This window comes from Sceloporus occidentalis, unplaced genomic scaffold, assembly GCF_023333645.1.
Source record: "Sceloporus occidentalis isolate IW3139 unplaced genomic scaffold, rSceOcc1.0.p SCAF_6, whole genome shotgun sequence".
NCBI classification, from domain to species: Eukaryota; Metazoa; Chordata; class Lepidosauria; order Squamata; family Phrynosomatidae; genus Sceloporus; species Sceloporus occidentalis.
In genome coordinates, this window is record NW_028316986.1 from 42,548,776 (window position 1) to 42,570,935 (window position 22,160).

General features: G+C 41.8%; 1 protein-coding gene across 3 annotated transcripts in view; it reads left to right on the forward strand.

Moving 5' to 3' along the window:
• Positions 1-22,160, forward strand: part of LOC149310667 (epoxide hydrolase 1-like) — a 51,894-nt gene that overhangs the window by 25,655 nt on the left and 4,079 nt on the right. For 2 of the 3 annotated variants that reach the window (XM_089529420.1, XM_089529421.1), the window contains 6 exons: positions 4,961-5,151; positions 7,053-7,233; positions 8,932-9,159; positions 15,688-15,817; positions 15,982-16,196; positions 18,522-18,630. In XM_089529420.1, coding sequence (XP_089385546.1) covers positions 4,961-5,151; positions 7,053-7,233; positions 8,932-9,159; positions 15,688-15,817; positions 15,982-16,196; positions 18,522-18,630 — 1,054 coding nt within the window. Of the gene's footprint in view, positions 1-4,960; positions 5,152-7,052; positions 7,234-8,931; positions 9,160-15,687; positions 15,818-15,981; positions 16,197-18,521; positions 18,631-21,960; positions 22,044-22,160 lie in introns of all 3 variants that reach the window. The other variant, XM_089529422.1, reaches the window with a different exon arrangement.

Here is a 22,160-nt window from a genome sequence, read left to right on the forward strand (position 1 = left end):
GCAATGGCAACTGGCCTCCCAGGGGCCTGCTGCTGCCGTCGGAGCCCTCTTCGAGGCCCCAGCGACGGCAACTGGCCTCCCAGGGGCCTGCTGCCACCGTCGGAGCCCTCTTCGAGGCCCCAGTGAACGCAACAGGCTTCCCAGAGGCCCCCTGCCGCCGCCGGAGCCCTCCTGGAAGGCCCCAGCAATGGCAAAGGGCCACCCAGAGGTGGCGGTGCCCAGAGCGGCGAAAAGCTGCGACGGGCGGCGGCGGCAACAGCAGCCAGGGGCCGGTCGCCAGGCCTCCACGGGCCGCATCCGGCCCGCAGGCCGGAGGTTGCCGACCCCTGGTCTAGATCAAGGGAAGTAATAGTGCCACTCTATTCTGCTTTGGTCAGGCCCCACCTGGAATACTGTCTCCAGTTCTGGGCACCACAATTAAAAAAGGACATTGAGAAACTGGAGTGTGTCCAAAGGAGGTCAACTAAATTGGTGAAAGGTCTGGAAACCATGCCCTATAAGGAACAACTTAGGGAGCTGGGGATGTTTAGCCTGGAGAAGAGAAGATTAAGAGGTGACATGATAGCCCTGTTTAAATATTTGAAGGGATGTCATATTGATGAGGGAGCAAGCTTGTTTTCTGCTGCTCCAGAGAGTAAGACCTGGAGCAATGGATGCAAGCTGCAGGAAAAGAGATTCCACCTCAACATTAGGAGGAACTTCCTGACAGTAAGGGCTATTCGACAGTGGAACAAACTCCCTCGGAGTGTAGTGGAGTCTTCTTCCTTGGAGGTCTTTAAACAGAAGCTGGATGGCCATCTGTCGGGGATGCTTTGATTGAGATTTCCTGCATGGCAGGCGGTTGGACTGGATGGCCCTTGTGGTCTCTTCCAACTCTACAATTCTATGATTCTAAGGTTTTTATAGAGTTTTTAAATATATTTTAAAATTTAATTTGTAATGTTTGTAACTTTTTAAAATTGTTTAATTTTTTTTTTTTACATTTCGTATTTACATTTTAAGGCTGTGTATTGTTTTTAACTTGCACTGTTTTAAATTTTGTTAGCCGCTTTCAGTCCCTACACTGGAAGAAAGGTGGGATATAAATAAATAATTAAATGATTAAATGAATAATAGCATGCAAGTTGTATGACGTTATCACATGGGAGGAATGTCTCTCAGTTTTGAAAGAAAAGAAAGTAGGGCTAATTTGAAAATAAATACTATTACATGGATAATAATACTATTATCAAACGCACAGAAGAAAACAGCACCCATCCCAAAGCCAAAGTAGTGCAAATGCAAAAGAAATTATCATATGAGTATGTATCCTTCGTAGTCTAGAATTTGAATTAGCATCCCTGCACATGTGCAGTGAGGGCAGAATCGGATTGTGACCTTTTTACACTTCCAGCGGGGCTTGCCTCCGGTTCCCATGGTTTTGCCTTGTTTTACATTATTTGTTCATTCATTACCCTTTATTTCACATTATTTAGGCAATTCATGTTATTTGTTCATTCATTACCCTTTATTTCATGTTACAATAATAATAATAATAATAATAATAATAATAATAATAATAATAGGGTTTATTTATATGCCGCCCAATCACTGGGAATCTGGGCGGCTTACAACAGAGGGGATAATAGACGGTTCCCTGCCCTCAGGCTTACAATCTAAAAAGACACGACACAAAAGGAGAAGGGAATGGGGGGGGATCAGGTCCAGCATTCTTCTCTCCCTCTGAGGCCTGGACCAAGGCAGATGGACCACAGGGAGGGCTCCTCTTCAGGCTAGCCCTGGTGGACCTGGGCCTGCCTGGTCAACTCCCTCACAGGCCAGCCCCCTCACAGGTCAACTCCCTCACAGAATGGCAGTTATGGAGGGAGGAGTCTCTTCTTCTTCCAGGCTAGTTATTTTGGCAATTCACGCTATTTGTTCATTCATTACCCTTTATTTCACATTATTTAGGCAATTCACCAATTCAAAGTCAGTCCAAAGCAACCTTGTACTTGGTTTGAGCACTGGATTATGACTCTAGAAGGCAGGGATCGAATCCCACTGGGTGACCTGGTGCAAGTCACACTCTCTCAGCCTTTTCAGAAAATGGCAATGGCAAAACCTCTCTGAATAAACCTGCCAAGAAAACCCTGTGATAAGGCTGCGAGAGAGAAAGAGAGAGCCAATCCCTACCCTCCAGCTGGAGAGGATGAGTTTGCAAAGGGAAAGAGACATAAAGGGCTGAGAGGAGGAGGGAGAAGAGGAGGCAGTGTGTGTCTCTGTAGGGAGGGCTGCTTCATCCCCAAAACAGCTCCAGAGTCCAGAAGTACTCCAAGAGGCTGAGAGAAAAGCCCCCCACACCGGGAGGGAGGGAGGGAAAAAATGCAGCCAGCAAAGGAGCTCAGGAACTGTAGTCTGATACAAAGGCATTCCAAGGGCGACCAAGACATGCGTTCCATACCTGCCAAATTCGAATTGAACGCAACTTTGGAGTGGAACAGGGTTTGTAAATTCTGTATTTCCCCGAATTTACACATCTCTCAGTTGACCCTGGATTGGGTTCAAACTGACCTAGCATTGACTTTGATTACGTTTGATAACCTCTCGCGCAATAACGTGAATCCGCATGATTGCATCCGGGATCACACTGCATTGACCTTCCAATTACCCCCAATTTCCCCCGTGTGATAACAACTATAAACTGTTTAGAAGCTTGCTGGTGTGCTTTTGCGTGTTTTGGGCTGTCTGCGCTTCCTAAGCACATGGTCTAGCAATGCAGCTTCTTCTGAGAAGAAGGGAGTGCTGAGAAGGATCCAAAACACACTGCAGAAATAATCCAGTTTGAGACTGCTTTAACTGTCCTGGCTCAATGCTAGGAAATTCTGGGAACTGTAGTTTTGTGATACATTTAGCCTTCTCTGTCAGCCAGCTCTGGTGTCACAATACATGATAATTCCCAGAAGTCCCTAGCACTGATCCAGGGCAGTCAAAGCAGTCTCAAATTGGATTATTTCTGCACGGTGTTTTGGACCAAGAAGTGACTCACTGTGTTAGTTCAGGGCAGCCAGTGATTTGTGTATTGGACTGTAGAGATTAGCACACCAGTTTTCATTCTTGCGCTAGGTGCAGGATATAAACTCACAAGGTTGGATTGTATCTAGGGTTGCCATAAGTCAGGACCTCCAAACCGGGACAAATGTAGGACAACATTTTCAAATGTAGGATACATTTTTTTTAAATGGAGGACACGCAAAAAAATTGATGATTTTTAAAAAATGTTAATATAAATGCTTCTTCCTTATCCTCCTCCTACTACTCTTCCTTCTCCTCTTCCTCCTCTTACTTCTTCTTCCTCCTCCTCTTCCCCTCCTCTTCCTCCTCTTACTTCTTCTTCCTCCTCTTCTTCCCCTCCTCTTCCTCATCCTCCTCTTACTTCTTCTTCCCCCTCCTCTTCCCCTCCTCTTCCTCATCCTCCTCTTCTTCCTCTTACTTCTTCCTTATCTTCCTCCTCCATCTCTTCTTTCTCCTCCCTTGGCGCTATGCGCCAAGAAAGGACGCTTTTCTCTCCCCCCGGCTGGCCCAGAGTCTCACTCCTCCTCCAAGGCTCCACCTCCCTCTTGAGGCTGGCCAATGGCGGTCTGGGGCTGGAAATAGCCCCGCCCTCGCCCTTCTGCCATTGGCCAGCGAGCCTGAAGAGGATGAGTGCTCCCTATATGGCCCCGCATGCGCTCACACAAGCGGGGCAAGCGCGAGCTGGCGCCGGCCACAGCACCGGGGTAGTGCTGCGGGTGGCGCAGCCGCGTGAAGGAGGAGAAGGAGGCAAGGAGGAGGAGGAGGAGGTAGGTGGGCCGTGCACCGCGCGTGCTCACCCAAAAAAGGAGGAGGAGGAAGAGGGTGGGCTGTGCAGTCGTGCAGCCATGCAAAAAAGAGGAGGTGGGGAGGAGGAGGTGGGTGGCCGCTGTGGAAGCACGAAGAGGAGGAGGAGCGCCGCCTGCACCGCAGCAAAGGCCAAATCCGGGACACAACCTCTGAATTGTCGGAACCGGACCGGGACCGGGCCGGTTCCGCCAAAACCGGGAAAGTCCCGCCTGCAGGGAGGTTATGGCAACCCTAATTGTATTACATAGTTCCATACCCAGGCAGTTCTTATCCTGTATGTGACCTGGGCTTCTCCTGGATCTTTTAAAGAATAGGATTTGTATTCAGATACATAAAGGTAAAGTTTTCCCTTTTGACAAGGTTGTCTAATTGTGTCTGACTGTAGGGGGTGGTGCTCATTTCTGCTACTAAAGCAAGGGAGCCAACATTGTCTAAACCAAGTCTGTGGTCATGTGGCCAGCATGACTGCACAGAACGCTGTTACCTTCCCACCAGTTTATCTATTTATGTACTTGCACTTTTTATCTACTTTCACTTGTACATGCTTTCAAAGTGCTAGGTTGGCAGGAGCTGAGACTAGTGACAGGAGCACACTCTGTCACTCAGCACTTGGAAGTCGAACTGTTGTTGTTAATGTTTACTGATATAGCGCCAGAACTGCCGACCTTGTGATTGTAAGTGTTTGTGCCTTAATTGCTAAGCCATATGTACATAGCCATCATAACAAGATACAAGGCAATTCTGTAACAACTTTGAGTCTACCTGAGAAAAAGACATTTTTAGTATGAGCTTTTATGGACTCCAACGGTTCATGCTAGAAATTTCTTTATCACAGTCTCAAAGGTATTACATGGTTTCTTTACACCCCAGCGATATTATTGGTCTCTGTCTGCCTACTGAGTATTATCTAAGCCTTGTTCATAAGGCTTTTGCTTTGTATTCATTTGTGGAAAGGTTGAAAATCATTCTGACCAGCATGATTAGCTTACAGTTGTAAACCGCTTAGACACTGCTAGTTCAGTATGAAGTGGTATATAAATGAAGCTGTTTGTTTTGTTTGTTTTTGATTTATAATGTTTTGATTATAATTCTTCTTTTGCAGTCATTATGTTGCTTGAAATACTGTTCGCTGCAGTCTTAGGGGCCATTATTTATGTGTTTCTGATTAAGAAGAAGGAGGACATTATAGTTGAGATGGGAGATGGATGGTGGAACAAAGGTCTGAAGCCTGATTTTGAAGAAGATGCAACTATATATCCTTTCAGAGTGGAAACTTCAGAAGCTGAAATCAACGTAAGGAGCTCTAATTTTTGCAGATGCACAAACAGCAGAAATACCAGAGTTCCAGCACAATCCTATTCATGCTTTTTAATTTTAGTTGAGTTTATAACCAAGCTGGGCCCTAAGCAGAGTGGGGGTGTGGTGACCACATGCCACACCCCTGACTCCACATACCATCGTGACACCACATGCCCCACCGCACAGCGGGAGATGTCACAGCACTCCCTTGGCACAGTGTGTACATGTGGACCTGCCAGTTTGGGGCCGTAGTATGCGGTTGCCACGTCCTCGATTCAGCAAGGAAAGAGATGGCGTCCCACAGCCCTTAGGGGCCGTCTGTAAAGCCCCTTGATGGGTTTGGAATTGTAAATTTATTTATACTAAGTAAATCTAAGTACATAAATAAATACATTTCAATCTATCCTTCTAACTGGGCTTACTAACTCCTTCAAAATGAATTATTTTGATACATAAAAGGTGCTTAAAAACACAAGAAAATTGTTTAAATCTTGTATGATCTTAAAATTCAGGAAAGAGAAAGGCATAGAAATGTAATCTGTACTGAAACTTAGGCCACTCATGCAAAGAGCAGACAATTCCCTTTCTAGCAATCATTGTTACAAGCAAATTTGTCCAGAAGTCACTGCTGTATCATATTAATCTGATTAGTTTTTTCTGGGTTTTTCGGGCTATGGGGCCATGTTCTAGAAGATTTTCTTCCTGACGTTTCGCCAGCATCTGTGACTGGCATCTTCAGAAAAAGCCTTCGACTTCACAAATCTGATGAGTCCTTACTGTTTTTCATGCTTTTAGCAGAGAACAATATAATAATGTGTTGTAACTGCCCGAGTGTGATATACCACCCAATGTAGGCTGTTTTTTTGCAGTGTGCCTTTACTGGTAATAGCTTTAAAACATTATGCTAAGGAAAGAGATAATACACACTAACTGGAATCCAATTTTACCAGTCTTTAACATCTGCTGTTCTGTTGACCCTGTGTTCAGTTCTAAAGAAAAAGCCTTTGATTTTAAAGTCCATGGCAATGACTTCATCTGTCTCAGGCAAATGGAACCAGCTGGTTCTAAAACTGTTGCTGTGTGATCGGTCAAACTAATTCCTTTCACTCTCTTTGTGCAGTGGTCACATGAGCACACTTATGACTACTGTACAATCAATAGGGATTGCTGGCAACAGTAAAAAAAAGTTAATTAATAAAATTATACTATTATTTTTCTATATATTCTTCCTAAACTGCAGATCCCAGGATTCCATAAAACTTTGCCATGGCAGTTAAAGGGAAATCACAGCACTATAATTGTGTAGTGTGAAAGGGCTTGAATGTCCTTAAATGCAACATTCACTCAGAACCTCTTCCAGGAAGAATGACAGTGCTGACAGGAGCTCAATAGTGTATCTAGAGAGATGTATAGATTCCCATTTTATTGCATTTCCCAGTCTGTCACCTGAGACTGAGAGCAGTCCTGATGAAAAGGCAAACTTTTTTCTTGTTAGTCATAGGGAAAAGGTTGCTCTTAAACATAATGTGGGGTTCCACTCATCACTATTAACTACTGGAGGATTCATATCTTAAAGATATACACTGAGAGAATACACCAGAATAACAGATTTTAATCTTGGGAATGGGACAAGAAATTTTAAGATTTAATTTGGAAGTTGGATCACAGACAACCATGTTGCTGAAGGAGCTGTTCTGTGATGGTTGGAAACCATTTTAAAGAGCAAGAGGTACAAACCACATAAAGGATGCTCTTCCATATGGAGACATCATAGATTTTGTTTAACATTATTGAGAGAAAAAATGGTTTCTACTTTTACATACTATTTACGCAAGCACATTTCTCTGCTTTTCTTTTTATCTCCTTTTCCTTTATGCACTGTGATTGTGTTCTAGTACTTACACAGAAGACTTGAAGAAGCTAGATACACGGAGTCCTTAGAGGATTGCGGTTTTCATTATGGGTTTAATGTGACTTATCTCAAGAAGGTTGTCTCTTATTGGAGAAATCAGTTCAATTGGAAAAAGCAAGTGGAAGTACTTAACAAATTCCCACAATTCAAAACGAAGATAGAAGGTTTGTTACCGACATCATTTTCTCTTCTTTAAATCTTGGGTCTTGCTTTGGGTATTCAGCAGAAACATTGCCTGTGCTCCAGCATGAATCATATTATTCCATTAGTTTATGAGAGTGTCCACTGTCTATAATATTGAATAATATTGAATAATATTTGATTTCCTGATCTGACGTTTCAATTTGGGATATTAGGATTTATGGAAGAAAGTTGGTTTTCAGTGATAGCGCTGTTGAAGCTTTGAATTGGAAGTAGAGATTGGGTTTGCCTATGTTAACAAAATCAGTTGTCACAACACTAGAAATAGAGCAGAAAGTTCCATGGGAGCAGCAACTCTAGGAATCCCTCCTAATACTGTGATTACAGATTCAGATGGATACCACAGCCATGCACAGCTAGAGCTACTGGATGTTGGAAAGTAATTTGATATAGTATAGTAATTTGAGCATTGGACTAAGACACTGAGAAACCATGGTTTGCATCCCAGCTTGGCCACCCACTGGTGACTTTGGGCAAGTCACATTCAGCCACAGAAAAAAAGCAGTAAAATATTGTCCCTGAACAAATCATGCCAAGAAAACCACATGATATGTTCACCTTAGGGTCACCATAAGTCATTGTAAGTCAGAAACAACTTGATGGCATAGAACAACAACAGCAGCTCTCATCCTGTTTATAGGCTGCAGTCACTAGTTTCTACCACCATCTTTATTCAGTCAGTCAAGGACTCTGTCATCTGACCCACTAACAGAGAAAGTTTGGCTCTCTCATACTTATGATACTGAGGAAATAAATTATTTATCTGAACATTGTGAAAATGGTATTGTTAAAAAACTCCTCATATACTTCTAGCACTGCTTTATGAACTCTGTTCCTGTGTTCTACCCAGATGATGTCCAATGCACAGAACAACAACAAGAATACAGTATTTTGTAAAACAGACTTTGGTGTTATGCTTGGTCAAGCAGATTGTCTTCCAGCAATGACCAGCCAGTTTCTCTTGGGATGCTCAGAACAACCATGGTGTCGTGCAGATCTGAATGTCCTCTTCGTTCCTCAGCATCTGTTTTTTAAATAGTATTGGATAGATTTGTTGTTGTTGTTCTGTCTTGCTTTTCCTAAAAGAAAAGTTGTATTCAGTGTGGCTGATAAACATAAGTAAAAGCAAAGTAAAAGCAAATTCAGAACAAATGAAATTAAAAGTAAATTAAGGCAGATAACATAATAAAAGCATTAACATAATCTTATTTACCAGTTAAAATCAATAAAGGAATTTATGGATCAGTTTGAAAAGGTATGTTTTCATACCCTTCCTAAAAACAGTGAGAGTGGATAAAAGGCACATTTATTCAGCATATAGTTATTTTTCCAAGTAAGCTTCTGTTACATCTTGTCACAATAGATTCCATTAAGATAGTGTTAGTGTGTATGTGTGTGATTTTTGTATTCCACCTTTCTGAAGAAGACAAGATCAGATTCTTAGCTTTTCAGCAACCTCAGTGAAGTAAATTAGCCTGAGAGATGGGGATGGTGAGTTGCTCAAAGAATTCCGTATTTCAGAATTTATTTTTAATCTGGAATCAACCAAACCAACACTTTACCCATTGCACCACCCTGGTTTCCCAAGTAAACATTAAATTATATCTACCTAATCTGTTTAATTAGTTTTGTATTTTTATCTGTATTTTTGTCTTTTATAGGACTTGATGTCCATTTTCTTCATGTGAAACCTTCACACTTGCTTGAAGGGCAGACTGCAAAGCCACTGATGTTGGTTCATGGTTGGCCTGGATCAGTATATGAGTTTTACAAAATCATCCCTCTCTTGACAGACCCTATGAGCCATGGCTTGAATGGCAATCATATTTTTGAAATAATTTGCCCTTCTATCCCTGGTTATGGCTTTTCAGAGGCACCTCACAAAAAAGGTATGTTTTTGAAGAACTTAAAGAGAGTTGCATTGGATGAAACCAAAGCCTATCTAGTCCAGCATTCTGTTTTCTCAGTGGCCCACCACATGTTTTTGGAAAGTGTATGGGCAAGATATGAGCAGCTTCAGTATCTTCTTGCTACATTTCCCTGCAGCTAGTTTTCAGAGGCAATTTTGAAAGAGGTGGAAATGAACTAAAAACAGTGGGTAAATCCAGAGTGAATATAATGCCTAGCAGTGCCTGATAGTATACTGGTGGTGCCACATTTATATTTTCTATTCACATGATGTGCATATACATATCTAAAGTAATGAACAACCATTCTCATGCACTGGCACCATTGGCAATAGGTTTTGTTTAGGGCTAGAGCCTTATCACATGTGAAACAGGAGCCCCAATTCGAAACACTTCTGTAGCGAGGATGAAGCAGGGTCACTTCGAATCCAAGGCAATTCACGTAATGAACTATCACACGTGAAGAACTTAATTGTGGTGATTCCTGAGTCAAAGTGGAATGAGAGCACTTTGAATTACCACACCAGTACATACCATGTGGATTCAACAATTCGAATTGGGACCCTTGCACATGCCCAGTGGGGATCTGGACGCATTGAGACCTTTTACGCTTCCGGGGTGAAGAAGGGGGCCACTTCCTAGTTCCACTTTCACGCGAATGCAACCCTCACGTGAATTGATCCTGTCATCTCTCCCTCCAGCCTCCGATGGCCCCCTCCTTTGCTCCCATCCCTCCCTCCAGCCTCCTGTTTCATTCCCCCAACCCTATCATCTACATCTAAATCTACCCTCTGTTTCATTCCCCCAACCCTGTCATCTACATCTAAATCTACCCTTTGTTTCATTCCTCCAATCCCGTAATCTAGATCTAAATCTACCCTTCATTTCATTCCCTCCATCCCTTTCCAGTTTCACGTGAATGCTAGCCTCACATGAATAATAGGGGATATCATCTATCTCTAAATGCCCTCTGGTTCATCCGAATGTATCACCAGCAAAATTATTATTATTATTATTTTTCAGTGAAAGATTTTTTATTAATACTCTAATAATAATAATAAATTTCTTTCACTGCAAAATAATCAGTGTAGAAACTGCAAGTCTACTTGGAAGTAAATCCTTTGGATCTGAAGGGGGTTGCATCTGCACTGGGAAATAATCTGGTTTGACTGCACTTTAACTGTCCTGGCTCAGTGCTGTGGAATTATGGGAACTGTAGTGTCCTGAGACATTGAGCCTTCTCTGCCAGAGAGCTCTGGTGCCTCAGCAAACTAATAACATTATTATTATTATTATTATTATTATTATTATTATTATTATTATTTTAAAAATAAATTATTTTAAAAATAAATTGTTGTTATTATTATTAGAGGAGTTGGAGTTTTTTGGGGGGTCCTTGGCTCGAGGCTATGGAATTCTGGAAGTTGGAGCCTCCGCCCCAGCCTCTGGTGGCCCCCTCCTTTGCTCCCATCTCTCCCTCCAGCCTCCTGTTTCATTCCCTTCTCACCTGTCATCTGGATCTAAATCTATCCTTCGTTTCATTCCCTCCATCCCTTTCCAGTTTTTCCATGCACACAAGGAGCCTTCCCCAGTGGCATCGGAAACAGCCACTTTCCTCCTCCTCACCAGCATGTCTCCTGTCCACATTAAAACGTTGGAAGCAAATGGGGCAAAATTGCAGCATGGCATCATGGGATATGTGGGGCCTTGGAGATGGGGTGGGGGGGAGTGTACCAGGAAAGAAGCAAAATTTCATTCCACACCAGACCAATTCGGAGCAATTGCAATTCAGACCAATCAAAGTGAGCTTGAATGCGAATTCTGTGAATTCACTTTTTTCCGAATTCATCAAAATAATGAGTCACATTGAATTCACTGCGGAAGCGCCATGGAAGGAGCGCCCATAGAAAGGAATCGCGTGTAATAACACATGATGTTATCGTGTGAATTTCCATTGTTGGACCTTCAGTCACGTTGGATCTGAGCTGCAAAAAGCTGCAAAAACCTCAGTGTGATAAACACCTATGTTTTCCAGAGCTTGCATGGCCAAGGAGGAGAAGTGGCCTCTACCTACACAGATATCCCTCTGTACCACCTTAACTGAGAACAAATATAACGTCATGACAAAATATAGACCTATGACTCCAACAATGTCATTTTCTTTCTTTTTCTTATTTGATTTTTAACACGCTCCTTGTGTAACCCCATCATCTAGTAAATTCTATGATGAGACACAGGCAGGAACAGAGCATTAACAGAAAGGGAAGGAGGGAGAGTGAACTCATCCTTCTTGATTTGTCTGCTGCCTTTGACACTGTTGATCACTGTCTTCTAGTTGATATACTTTCTGACCTTGGGTTCTCACACTCTGTTCTTGACTAGTTTAGATCTTACTTGTCTGGCAGATCTTTTGCAGTAGTTGCAGGGGGGCAGACTTCTTCTCCTGTTCCCTTATCTGTTGGAGTTCCCCAGGGCTCTGTTCTGGGTCCCCTTCTGTTTTCTCTCTACATTCTGTCCTTAGGAAAACTCATTAGCTCTCTTGGCTTTTCCTACCATCTGTATGCCGATGACACCCAGCTGTATCTTTCCGCCCCTGACCTTTCTCCAAGGCTTGAACAGCAAGTTTCGTCTTGCCTCACAGCTGTCTCGCAGTGGATGCGCCATCGGCGTTTAAAGCTCAACATGTCCAAGACGGAGCTTCTTGTCTTTCCTCCTAAGCCCACCCTTCAACTCTCCTTTTCTGTCTCTGTGGACAACATTTCTATTCAACCAGTCCAGCAAGCCCGCAGTCTTAGTTTTATCTTTGACTCTTCTCTGTCGTGTATCCCTCAGATCCAGACCACAGCCAAGGCTTGTAGATTCTTTTTGTACAATATTGCCAAAATCCAACCATATCTTCCACCTCTACTGCCAAGATCCTGGTCCATGCCCTAGTGATCTCACGACTTGATTACTGTAATGTCCTCCTGGCTGGGCTTCCTCTTTCTCACCTCCGTCCTTTAATCTCTGTTCAGCATTCAGCTGCACGCATTATCACTTCCACCCACCGCTCTGACCACATCTCTCCTGTGTTGGCATCCCTTCACTGGCTCCCTCTCCCTTTCCGCATTCAGTATAAGCTCCTGCTGTCGACATTTAAAGCCCTCCATGGACTGGCCCCTCCTTACTTATCAGACCTTCTTTCTCCTCACCTTCCCACCAGGGCCCTCCATTCTGGTAGTCGAGGTCTGCTGTCTCAGCCCATGATTTCCTCTGCCCCATCCCGGATTTGCCCCTTTTCACTTGCTGCCCCTCACTCCTGGAACCTTCTTCCCCCGCAAGCAAGAGCCATCACTTTTTTAACCAGCTTCAAAACGGAGTTGAAAACCATCCTGTTCAGAGAAGCCTTCCCAGGCATTGCATAATTGTCGCTTACTATTTGATGTTCTTTTGGTGCCTGTTTATCGAACCATTTCCTGTATTGCTATGTATTGTATATGTATTATCCTACTTGAGAGTATGTATTTTCCCTGGAAAATGATTAACCATCCATTATGAAGCCAAGCCCTCCCTCCAGTCCATCTGCCTTGGTCCAGGCCTTGGAGGTAGAGAGGAACTGCTGGACCTCTTACCCTTTCCCTCCACCACTCTCTTCTCCTTCTGTGTCATGTCTTTTTAGATTGTAAGCCCGAGGGCAGGGAACCGTCTAACTAAAAAGATTGCATGTACAGCGCTGTGTAAATTTACAGCACTTCATAAATAAAGGTTAATAATAATAATAATAAAGGGATATCACATTTGCAAAACTAGCCAAGGGCACAAGAAAGATGCCAAGACAAATAGCAGACACATTTAGGAACGGAAATGGCACCCAAAGTGGCATTACGCATAAAATAGGGATGTGGAATGTGAAGAGCATGAGCCAAGGGAAGCTGGACATAGTAAAAATGGAAATGGAATGCAAGAACATAGCAGTACTGGGAGTGAGTGAGTTAAAATGGAAAGGAATGGGCTACTTTGAATCAGAAAACCACACAGTGTTCTACTCAGGGAATGAAAAAGACAAGAAAAAATGGGGTGGCTTTCATGCTAAGAAAAGATGTGGCAAAAGCAGTTAGAGAATACAATGCAAAATCAGACCGAATCATTTCAGTAAAGCTCCATGGCAAACCTATGAATATCACCATAATTCAAGTATATGAACCAACCACAGAGGCAGAAGAGGAAGAAATTGATAGATTCTATGAAGGAGTACAGGAAGAAATTGACAACACACCAACACAGGATGTCAAGCCGATCACTGGAGATTGGAATGCAAAAGCTGTTCCAATCTCCAATGATTGGAGCAAACAAGAATCAAAAACAGTAGGCAGATCTGGATTAGGCAAAAGAAACAAAGCAGGTGAGTGTCTGATAGATTTTTGTGAAGCCAACAACTTATTCATTGCAAACACATTTTTCATACAACCAGAAAGAAGGCTATACACATGGACATCACCAGATGGTCAACACAAAAATCAAATCGATTATCTAATTGGAAGTAAAAGATGGTGGAACTCTATACTGGTGGCAAAGACTAGACCAGGCGCCGAATGTGGCACAGATCATGAATTACTCATATCAAAAATAAGAGTAAGACTCAAGAAGAAAACAAAACCAGTGATTATACCAAAATATGATCTAAATAATATCTCAACAGAATTTACTGACAACATAAGAAACAGATTCACACTAATAAAAATAATAGACCGAGAACCAGAGGAACTATAGTCTGAAGCAAGGGACATAATAAAAGAGTCATGCAGACAGATAAACAATAAACAAAAAGAAAGAAAAAAACATGGATGACAGAAAAAAAACGCTACAAACAAAAAAGAAAAGAAAAGAAAAATAGGAACAAACTAAGAATTATGAATGCAATAGTACAATGGCTTGTGCGGAAAGTTAAAGAAAATTACTACAATGATCAATGCAGAGAAATAGAAGACAAGAACAAAAAGAGAAGAACAAACAATCTATTTCACAATATCTGGGAAATCAAGGGAAAATTCAAACCAAAGACTGGGGTGCTCTATGACAATAACAATAACATAATTCAAGACCAGGAGGAAATAAAAAGATGTTGGATGCAATACACAGAAGAATTATACAAAACAGATGACAAAATGAAGGACACACGGAACAAAATAGTGAAAAACAAATCACCAGGAACAGATGATATTCCAATTGAACTGCTGCAATCCACATTGACAGAGACAACTCTTGTACTAACCAATGTATGTCAACAGATATGGAAAACAAAACGATGGCCAACAGATTGGAAACAATCACTATACATCCTCATCCATAAAAACAGACACTCAAGAGACTGCAGCAACTATAGGACCATAGCACTGATCTCCCATGCAAGCAAAATCATGCTCAAAATTCTGCAACATAGACTCTAAACATACATGGAGAAAGAAATTCCAGAGATTTTTTTTAAACCAGATTATCTCCCCAGTGTGGATGCAACCTAAGAGAAAACAACTGTTACAAAGGGAAGGAGAGATGTAGATGAAATAGATGAGGAGAATGACAGTAGGATAGATGTAAATGTAGCTGAAATGGATGGGGGACACGGAGGACCCCTTTGAATTTGGCTGCCAGGGATGGGAAAATAGAAGGGAGGAAGAAACATGAAGCTGTCATTCTTGTGAGGCTAGCATTCACGTGAAAGTGGAACCAGGCTCCCTTCTTCATCCCGGAAGTGCAGAGGTTCACGATGCGTTCAAACTCCCACTGAGCACGCACAAGGGTCCTAATGTGAATCGTTGAATCCGTATGGTATGCACCAGTGTGGCAATACAATTTGCACTCACTCCACTTTGCATGAATCTGCATCACGTGACTTGCCTTGGATTCGATTCCCCCTCAATTCAGAAGGGCAATGGAAGGGCAACCAGGTGTGATAAAACACTCATGTTATAACGTGACTTCGCATAGCTGAACCAGGAGTCACCATGGATCTGAGCTGCAAAAACCTCTGTGTGATAAGGGCCAAAGGGTTGTAAACTCAGGAAATAGCATTTAAAGTCCATTAGCAACACAAAAAGAAACCTCAATTGAGATCCAAATTGTCTCTGTCCTGTGCCACCTACCCCCTTCTTTGGCAGAGAGCAAGAAGTCTCTGTGCTGTTGCATTTGGTAATATTTTATATTCTATTTGGGTAAAACAGCAGTACAGTGGGCCCTTTGTATCCATTGGGGTTTGGTTTCAGGACCCACCCACCCCCGATACCTAAATTTGTAGATACTCAAGTCCCATTAAAATACATAAAATGGTATTTCTTATATAAAATGGCAAAATCAGGGTTTGCTTTTTGGAATTTATATTTTAAAAAAATATTTTCAAGCTGTGGATGGTTGAATCTGTGAATAAAGAATCCATGGATATGGAGGGCCAACTGTGTATCATGGAATGTGTGTTTCCACTTTGGGAGAAAGTGGTCCTACTTGTGTGTTTTCTCCCCTTTTCTTTTCTTTTTCCAGGCTTTAATTCTGTGTGTGCTGCCCATATTTTCCATAAGTTGATGCTCAGGCTTGGTTTCTGTAAATTCTATGTTCAAGGAGGGGACTGGGGCTCTGCTATATGTACCAGTTTGGCTCAGATGGCACCAAGGTGAGTGTACATCATCTTGATAGGCCACAGCTTGTAAAAATTTACCCCATTTGTCTAAAATTAACTCCTAATAGCTGTGCCATTCTGGGAGCTGTATTCCAAAAGAATAAAATGCCCAAGCTCTGTGAATTATTAACCATATTTCTTTTTAAAAACTTCTTTAGCCATGTGAAAGGCCTTCACACAAACATGGCATTTGTGACTTTCATCGGATTTAAGGAACTTCTGTCCATTCTGCTGGCACCATACTTCCCAGGACTGTTTGGTTTCCAAGCTGAGGATATCCAAGGGATGTTTCCTTTAAAGACAAAAATATTTAAAAGACTTCTGATGGAGAGTGGTTATTTTCACCAACAAGCTACAAAGCCTGACACTACTGGTAAGGTGCATTAATCTATTCTTGCAAATTGATTGTGTTTCTGTTGTCAGCTAATATTTTTTGCAATACTGGGTTCCATTGTCCCCAGTTTCTGATGCAGAAAGATGTTTCAGCATTCCAGAGTTACCACAGAGTTTCTCTAATTTGGAGAAGAAATCTTTGGGGGTTTGCAGTGTTTTTTTCAATGTCTGATTCATTTTATTTATTTACAGATATACGAGTAGAGCATAGGTGGAGACAAGCACCATAAGCACTCCTAACAAGCAAGGGATCTATGTCCCCATAGGCAACAGCACTGTCTTCAAGTCCTTCAAGTTCAAGTTCTCACTTGTCATCTCTTAACCTTGGCCATCCTGGCTGGGTCTAATGGCAGTTACAGTCCAATAACATATGTAGGGCTTCTGTTTCCTTTGCCCTGATTTTCTGGATGGTGGTCATGGAGAGGATTACTTGCCTTCCTCAGGTGGACTCACATTCTACAAATTATTAAGAAACCACCCTCTGTTACACAGCAAGAAGTTCAAGAGGAGCCATTTTTTTCAGCGTTGTGGGTAGCACAACCCCATCTGGGGAGAAAGACACACTTTCAGTTGCAAAAAAAAAACCCTGTTGATTTGCTAGAACAAAATGTGGAGGCACACATTATTCTAGCTAAGAATAGCTACTCCTGGCCACTTCCAGGAATAGTAATTAACATTTTTGAGTAATGGGTGGTGGTGGTTCCAAAGTGTCTTGAAGGAGCCATAGGCCTTAAAATCAACCTTAGAGTTGATTGACTCTCATAGGTCACTAGGTTCACACAGACTGCATGACTTTCACCCACACTAATTGTTTTCCTCTAGTCTAAAGGGCAATCTATGAACAGCCTGGGCCATTAATATGCAATTTCTTTAAGCAGCCAGTGTGACATGGCCAATATTCTTACTCATCTCTCCAAATGCTTATGATGCCAGCCTGCCATTAGATTCTTAACATTTACACAAGCATATAAAGTATCTGATTTCAAATGTACATATCTGTACATGATGTTGACCATAGTGAGCATCATTATGTCCCTGATTGTCTATATTGTCGGATACATCTGTGTGTTTTCTCTCACCTCTTTATTTCTCTGAAGGAAAAGCCCTCTCGACACAGAGTTCATCAGATATTAAACTGACACTCTCATCTTGCTAAGCCACTTGCTAACATCAGATATTCTTCAGATGTTAGGCAGATTAAAACTATTTGTTTTTTAAACCACTGTGTGTTCTCAGCCACATTTCTGCTAAATCCTTCTGTCTTATTGGAAACTTCAGAGCAAAGGAACTTTGCTTTAGGTTCAGAGCATCTACTAAAAAAATGCTAGAACCTTGAAAACCCACAAACTGTAGTCTGGAGCAAAAACAAGGAGTACATATACATATCATTTCAGCAGTATAATTTGGGAAAGGGGAAAACATTTTGTGTCCCTTCTAGTTAAACAACTGGGAGTCAGAAATCCTTGCTGTTCTGCAAATCATTCAGGGATCTTCCTATAGATTCAAATCTGCCTTCTGTGCTTTTTGTGGAACCTTTTTTTAAAAACTTCCATTAATGCCATTGGATTTCCCTCCCCCAATTTTTTAGCCCCTATGTAAAATGTTGTTGAATGTAAGGTCAAAAGGCTTCTTTCTCCAAAGAGTATGACAGGCAAGTTCTATGTATTTCAATATTGTAGCTTCTAGACGAGCTGCTGTAATTGCAGTGTTAAGCTTCTCTTTTTCAGTTTTGCTATTTAAAAGCAAATTCCTCAAAGCTGTTGTAGCAGTGTTTGCTTAGGCTATATAAGATGCTAATATTTTTGAAATATTGTGGCATGGAGTGTAGATATCTTCCTCCTACAAAAATATCTTGCCAACAACTCTTTGTTTAGCATCTTTTTAAGTGGCAGCTGTTTCAGGTCCCTGTGGTGTGGAAGTGTGTTGAAGAGAGAACGAGTAAGGAGCTGTGCAGAAAGCTCTGAAGGGGCAGCTTCCAGCCACCCCTTTTTCAGCCAGATCGGGGCCATGGCAACCACACACTGCAGCCCCGATCTGGCCTTTACAGGACACAAAAAGGAACCGTGAAAAACAGCTCCTTTTTGCACCCTGCAAAGGGTGATAGCCGTGGTGCTGTGACTTTACGGCACTCTTGCAGACGCAGCGCCAGAGGAGCACCATGATGCCGCGCACCATGTGGAGTGGTGCGCAGAGTCGGGGCATGTGTCATTTGGACCCTATGCCCTGAATCCACCCCCAAGCTAGACTTTAAGGACAGTCTGTACAGGGCCTATGTTAAAAATCAACTGGTTTTCTTTCTGTTTAGGCTGTGCCTTGAATGATTCTCCTGTGGGACTAGCTGCTTACATCCTGGAAAAGTTTGCTGCATGGACTGATATCAGCGCTCAGCATCTAGAGGATGGAGGACTAGAGAAGTGGGTACCATTCATCCCAGCCTAGGTGTACAGACACATATCTATCTTTCCCTGCTTGAGTTCAACCAAGTATTGCTATATCTATTTATTTTAAACTGTTGTGTTCTGCCTTTGTTAAAGTCTTTGAGTTAGAAGGGACCATAAGGGAATTCTCTTCTCTCTGATATGCAGGAATACCACAATTAAAGCATTCCCAAGAATTGGCCTCCTAATTCTGTTCAAAGGCCTCCAAAGAAAAAGAGTTCATCACCCTCTGACATAGTTTGTTCCAAAGTCAAAGAGCTCTTACAGTAAAGATGTTCTTCCTGATACTTAAGTGAAATCTTTTTTCTTGTAATTTGAATCCATTGGTTCATATTCTGGTCTCTGGAGCAGCAGAAAACAAGCTTGCTCCATGACATTCCATCAAATATTTAGACTGTTTAGAGATCCATGATTCTATTACCTCTCCAGCTCCTCTTCTCCAAGCTAAGTATACCCAGCTCCCTAAGGCATTTCTCATAGGCCTTGGTTTCCAGATGTTTTACCAGCATGGTCACCCTTTTGAATGTGCATGTTCAAAGCAGGTTAACAATGACACTATTCTATCTGTGGTTAAGAGGACTAAACATGCAGTGATAGCTGTCTCTGTAGTGCCTGACTCACTGAATTAAGAATTGGAGTGTCTTTATAGAAGGAATGGGCAACATCATTCTGCCTGTTTTTACACCCAGTTTAGTGCTACCAAATTTGATAACAGGTGTGCTTTTCAACTGCATTTTTCTTAGGTTCACCAGGAGTGTAGGCCCTGTTTTAAAGGGAAATCATGATATTGAAAGCCTACAAAAACCAGAATTCTAACTGAAACCATGGCACAATAGATTAGGCAAATTAAACACATTCCAAGGGAAAATATGGGCCTATGTGAAACCAAGGTTATACAGACAGGTCATACAGGATTTATCCTAAGAAATCCAAGGAATCTATTATTAGCCTTAAAACTACTTAAGGATTGCTCAGTAAAGGTTGTGTGTATAAGAGTAACCCTGAAAATGTAAACTGATTTCCATTAATATAAAGGTTATCCAGATAAGGGTGGTCCCAGCACTATAACTTGCATTTTTGTCAGTCTTTTTTTCAGTTACAGTATTTGCTGCTGTAGTTCTTGGGTGTTTTGGTAGTTTTTAATGCACAAATGTTGTTACTCTTTTCTGGCAATTTCTGATATCAGTTTTAACATTTTAACCTCTTTGAGTTGTTTTCTTTTGAATTCTAAGACATAGAAAATCCAAAATGTCTTGTTTTCTCTTTCTCCTTTCTTTGATCCCCCCCCCCCCCCTTAGAGTTATAGTGCTAATGTGCATAAGTGAAATGGCTTTTCTGCACTGCAGCAATATACAGTGGACCCTTGGGGTTTGGTCCACTGGGATTTGGTTCAAAGCCAACCCCCCTCCCGCCCCAGATACCAAAATCAACGGATGCTCAAGTCCCATTCAATACAGGACAGAGGAAATTCTAGTTGGTATGTGAATAAAGTATGTGAATTCAGAGAAACAGATTGGTTCCCGTTTGGCAAAGAGATAAGGCGAGGATGCGTTCTATCACCCTATTTGTTCTTCTTATATGCAGAAAACGTATTAAGAATAGTAGGTTTAGACTCAGAAGAAAGAAGAGTGACGTTAAGAGGAAGGAGCATCAACAATCTTAGATATGCAGATGACATTATATTACTAGTGGAAAACACCACAGACTTAGAACAGTTACCAAAGAAGGTCAAAGATGAAAGTGCAAAGGCAGAATTAATGCAAATCAAAACAAAAATAATGACCATGGAAGAAATACATAAATTCAGCCTAGACAATGAAGAAATTTTAACTCTTAAAATTGCCATACCCAGAATCAAAGATTGATCAGAATGGTGAATGCAGCCAAGAAATCAGCAGAAGCCTAAGAATGGAAGGGCAGGTATGAAAGACCTAGATATGGATCCTAAACAGTAAAGACATACAAGTGAGCACTAAAGTCAAAATTGTCCAAGTCAGAGTATTCCCCATCACCATGTACAGATGTGAGAGCTGGACCGTGGGGGAAAAAGCAGAGAGGAAGAAAATCCATTTATTTGAGATGTGGTGCTGGAGAAGAGTGCTGGGGATACTGTGGGCAGCCAAAAAGACAAATAAATGGCTCCTTGAACAGATCAAACCAGAAATCCCACTGAAAGCCAAGATGATAAAAATGAGGCTGTTGTGCTTTGGACATATTATGAGAAGTCATGACTCACTAATGCTTGGAGGGCAATAGAAAGAGGGGTAGAACATGTGCCAGATGAACACTCAATCAGGGAAGTCAAGGGCATGAGTCTACAGGACTTGGGCAAAGCAATGGAGGATAGGAGGGCTTGGAGATGTCTCATCCATGGGGTCACCATGAGTTGGGGCTGACCCAAGGACAGTTAACAGCAGCAAAAAAAATTGTGAATACAAGGTGAGGTAAAACCAGCACCTTTTTATTTTGTTGTCAGGATGTGCATATGCATATTTCTGCATATTTAACCTGATCAAACAGGTTAAAAAAATTGTGCTGCTCTTACTGACTGTGTAGCCAAGACATAAACCAGTCCAGTGCAAATGGCAGGCCAACGTGAACATGTGGAACACACACCGCTTAATGTGAAAGTCTCCTTTTGAAGCATGCTTTAAGGAGGCTTCCTGGAGTATGTATGTAGAGAGAGCTTGTAGCATCTTTGAGACTTTGGGCGACTTTTCCAAGAGCTAACTGAGGATGAATCTATACATTATGTCCCATATCTAATCCTTTTTCTTTTCACCTTTTAACCCAAATTTGCTCCTTTCAGCACACATCAGATTTTAGTGCAAATTTCAACTAGGTTTCCAGTTTGCATAAGTAACTTTCAAGTGTATTTTCATGTTAAGGTGTGTGTGTTCCACATGCTCATCTTGGCCTGCAATTTTAACTTGAATTGACATTCTGATACACCAATGGCATATATAGGTCTGTCCCTGGCTTCCACTCTACCTAGTCTATGAAAAGTTATGCTGCCAACTTCTTTCTTTCATTAGTCTCAAAGGTGCTACAAGATCTCTCTATATACATACTCCTAGAAGCCTCCTTAAAACATACTTCATAAGGAGACATGTTTTAAAAGAAATTGCAGGAAGAGTTGCTGCCATCACCACAGTGCAAATTAGGTGGCACAACAGCAAATTCAGTGATACAGTGGGGCAGCCTGAGTGCATTGCTGGTAGATTCAGGATGAAATATCTGTATCCCAACCAGATATCGCCTACCGTGTCCTAAAGCAAATACAACAACTCTTATTTTTCACTATAGATGCCATAGGCTGACAGTTTCTTTACAAATGGAGAGAAGTACCAACTGTGCTAACTACAAGTCCATATCAGAGCCACATGTTGGTATGTTACATATGTGACTGGCAAGTGTTAAGGATGAAGAATACTGTGGAAATGCAATTGCCCTTTATTTACTGCAATACATGCTAGCCACTGACTGAAAAAAAAATCAGTAAACTG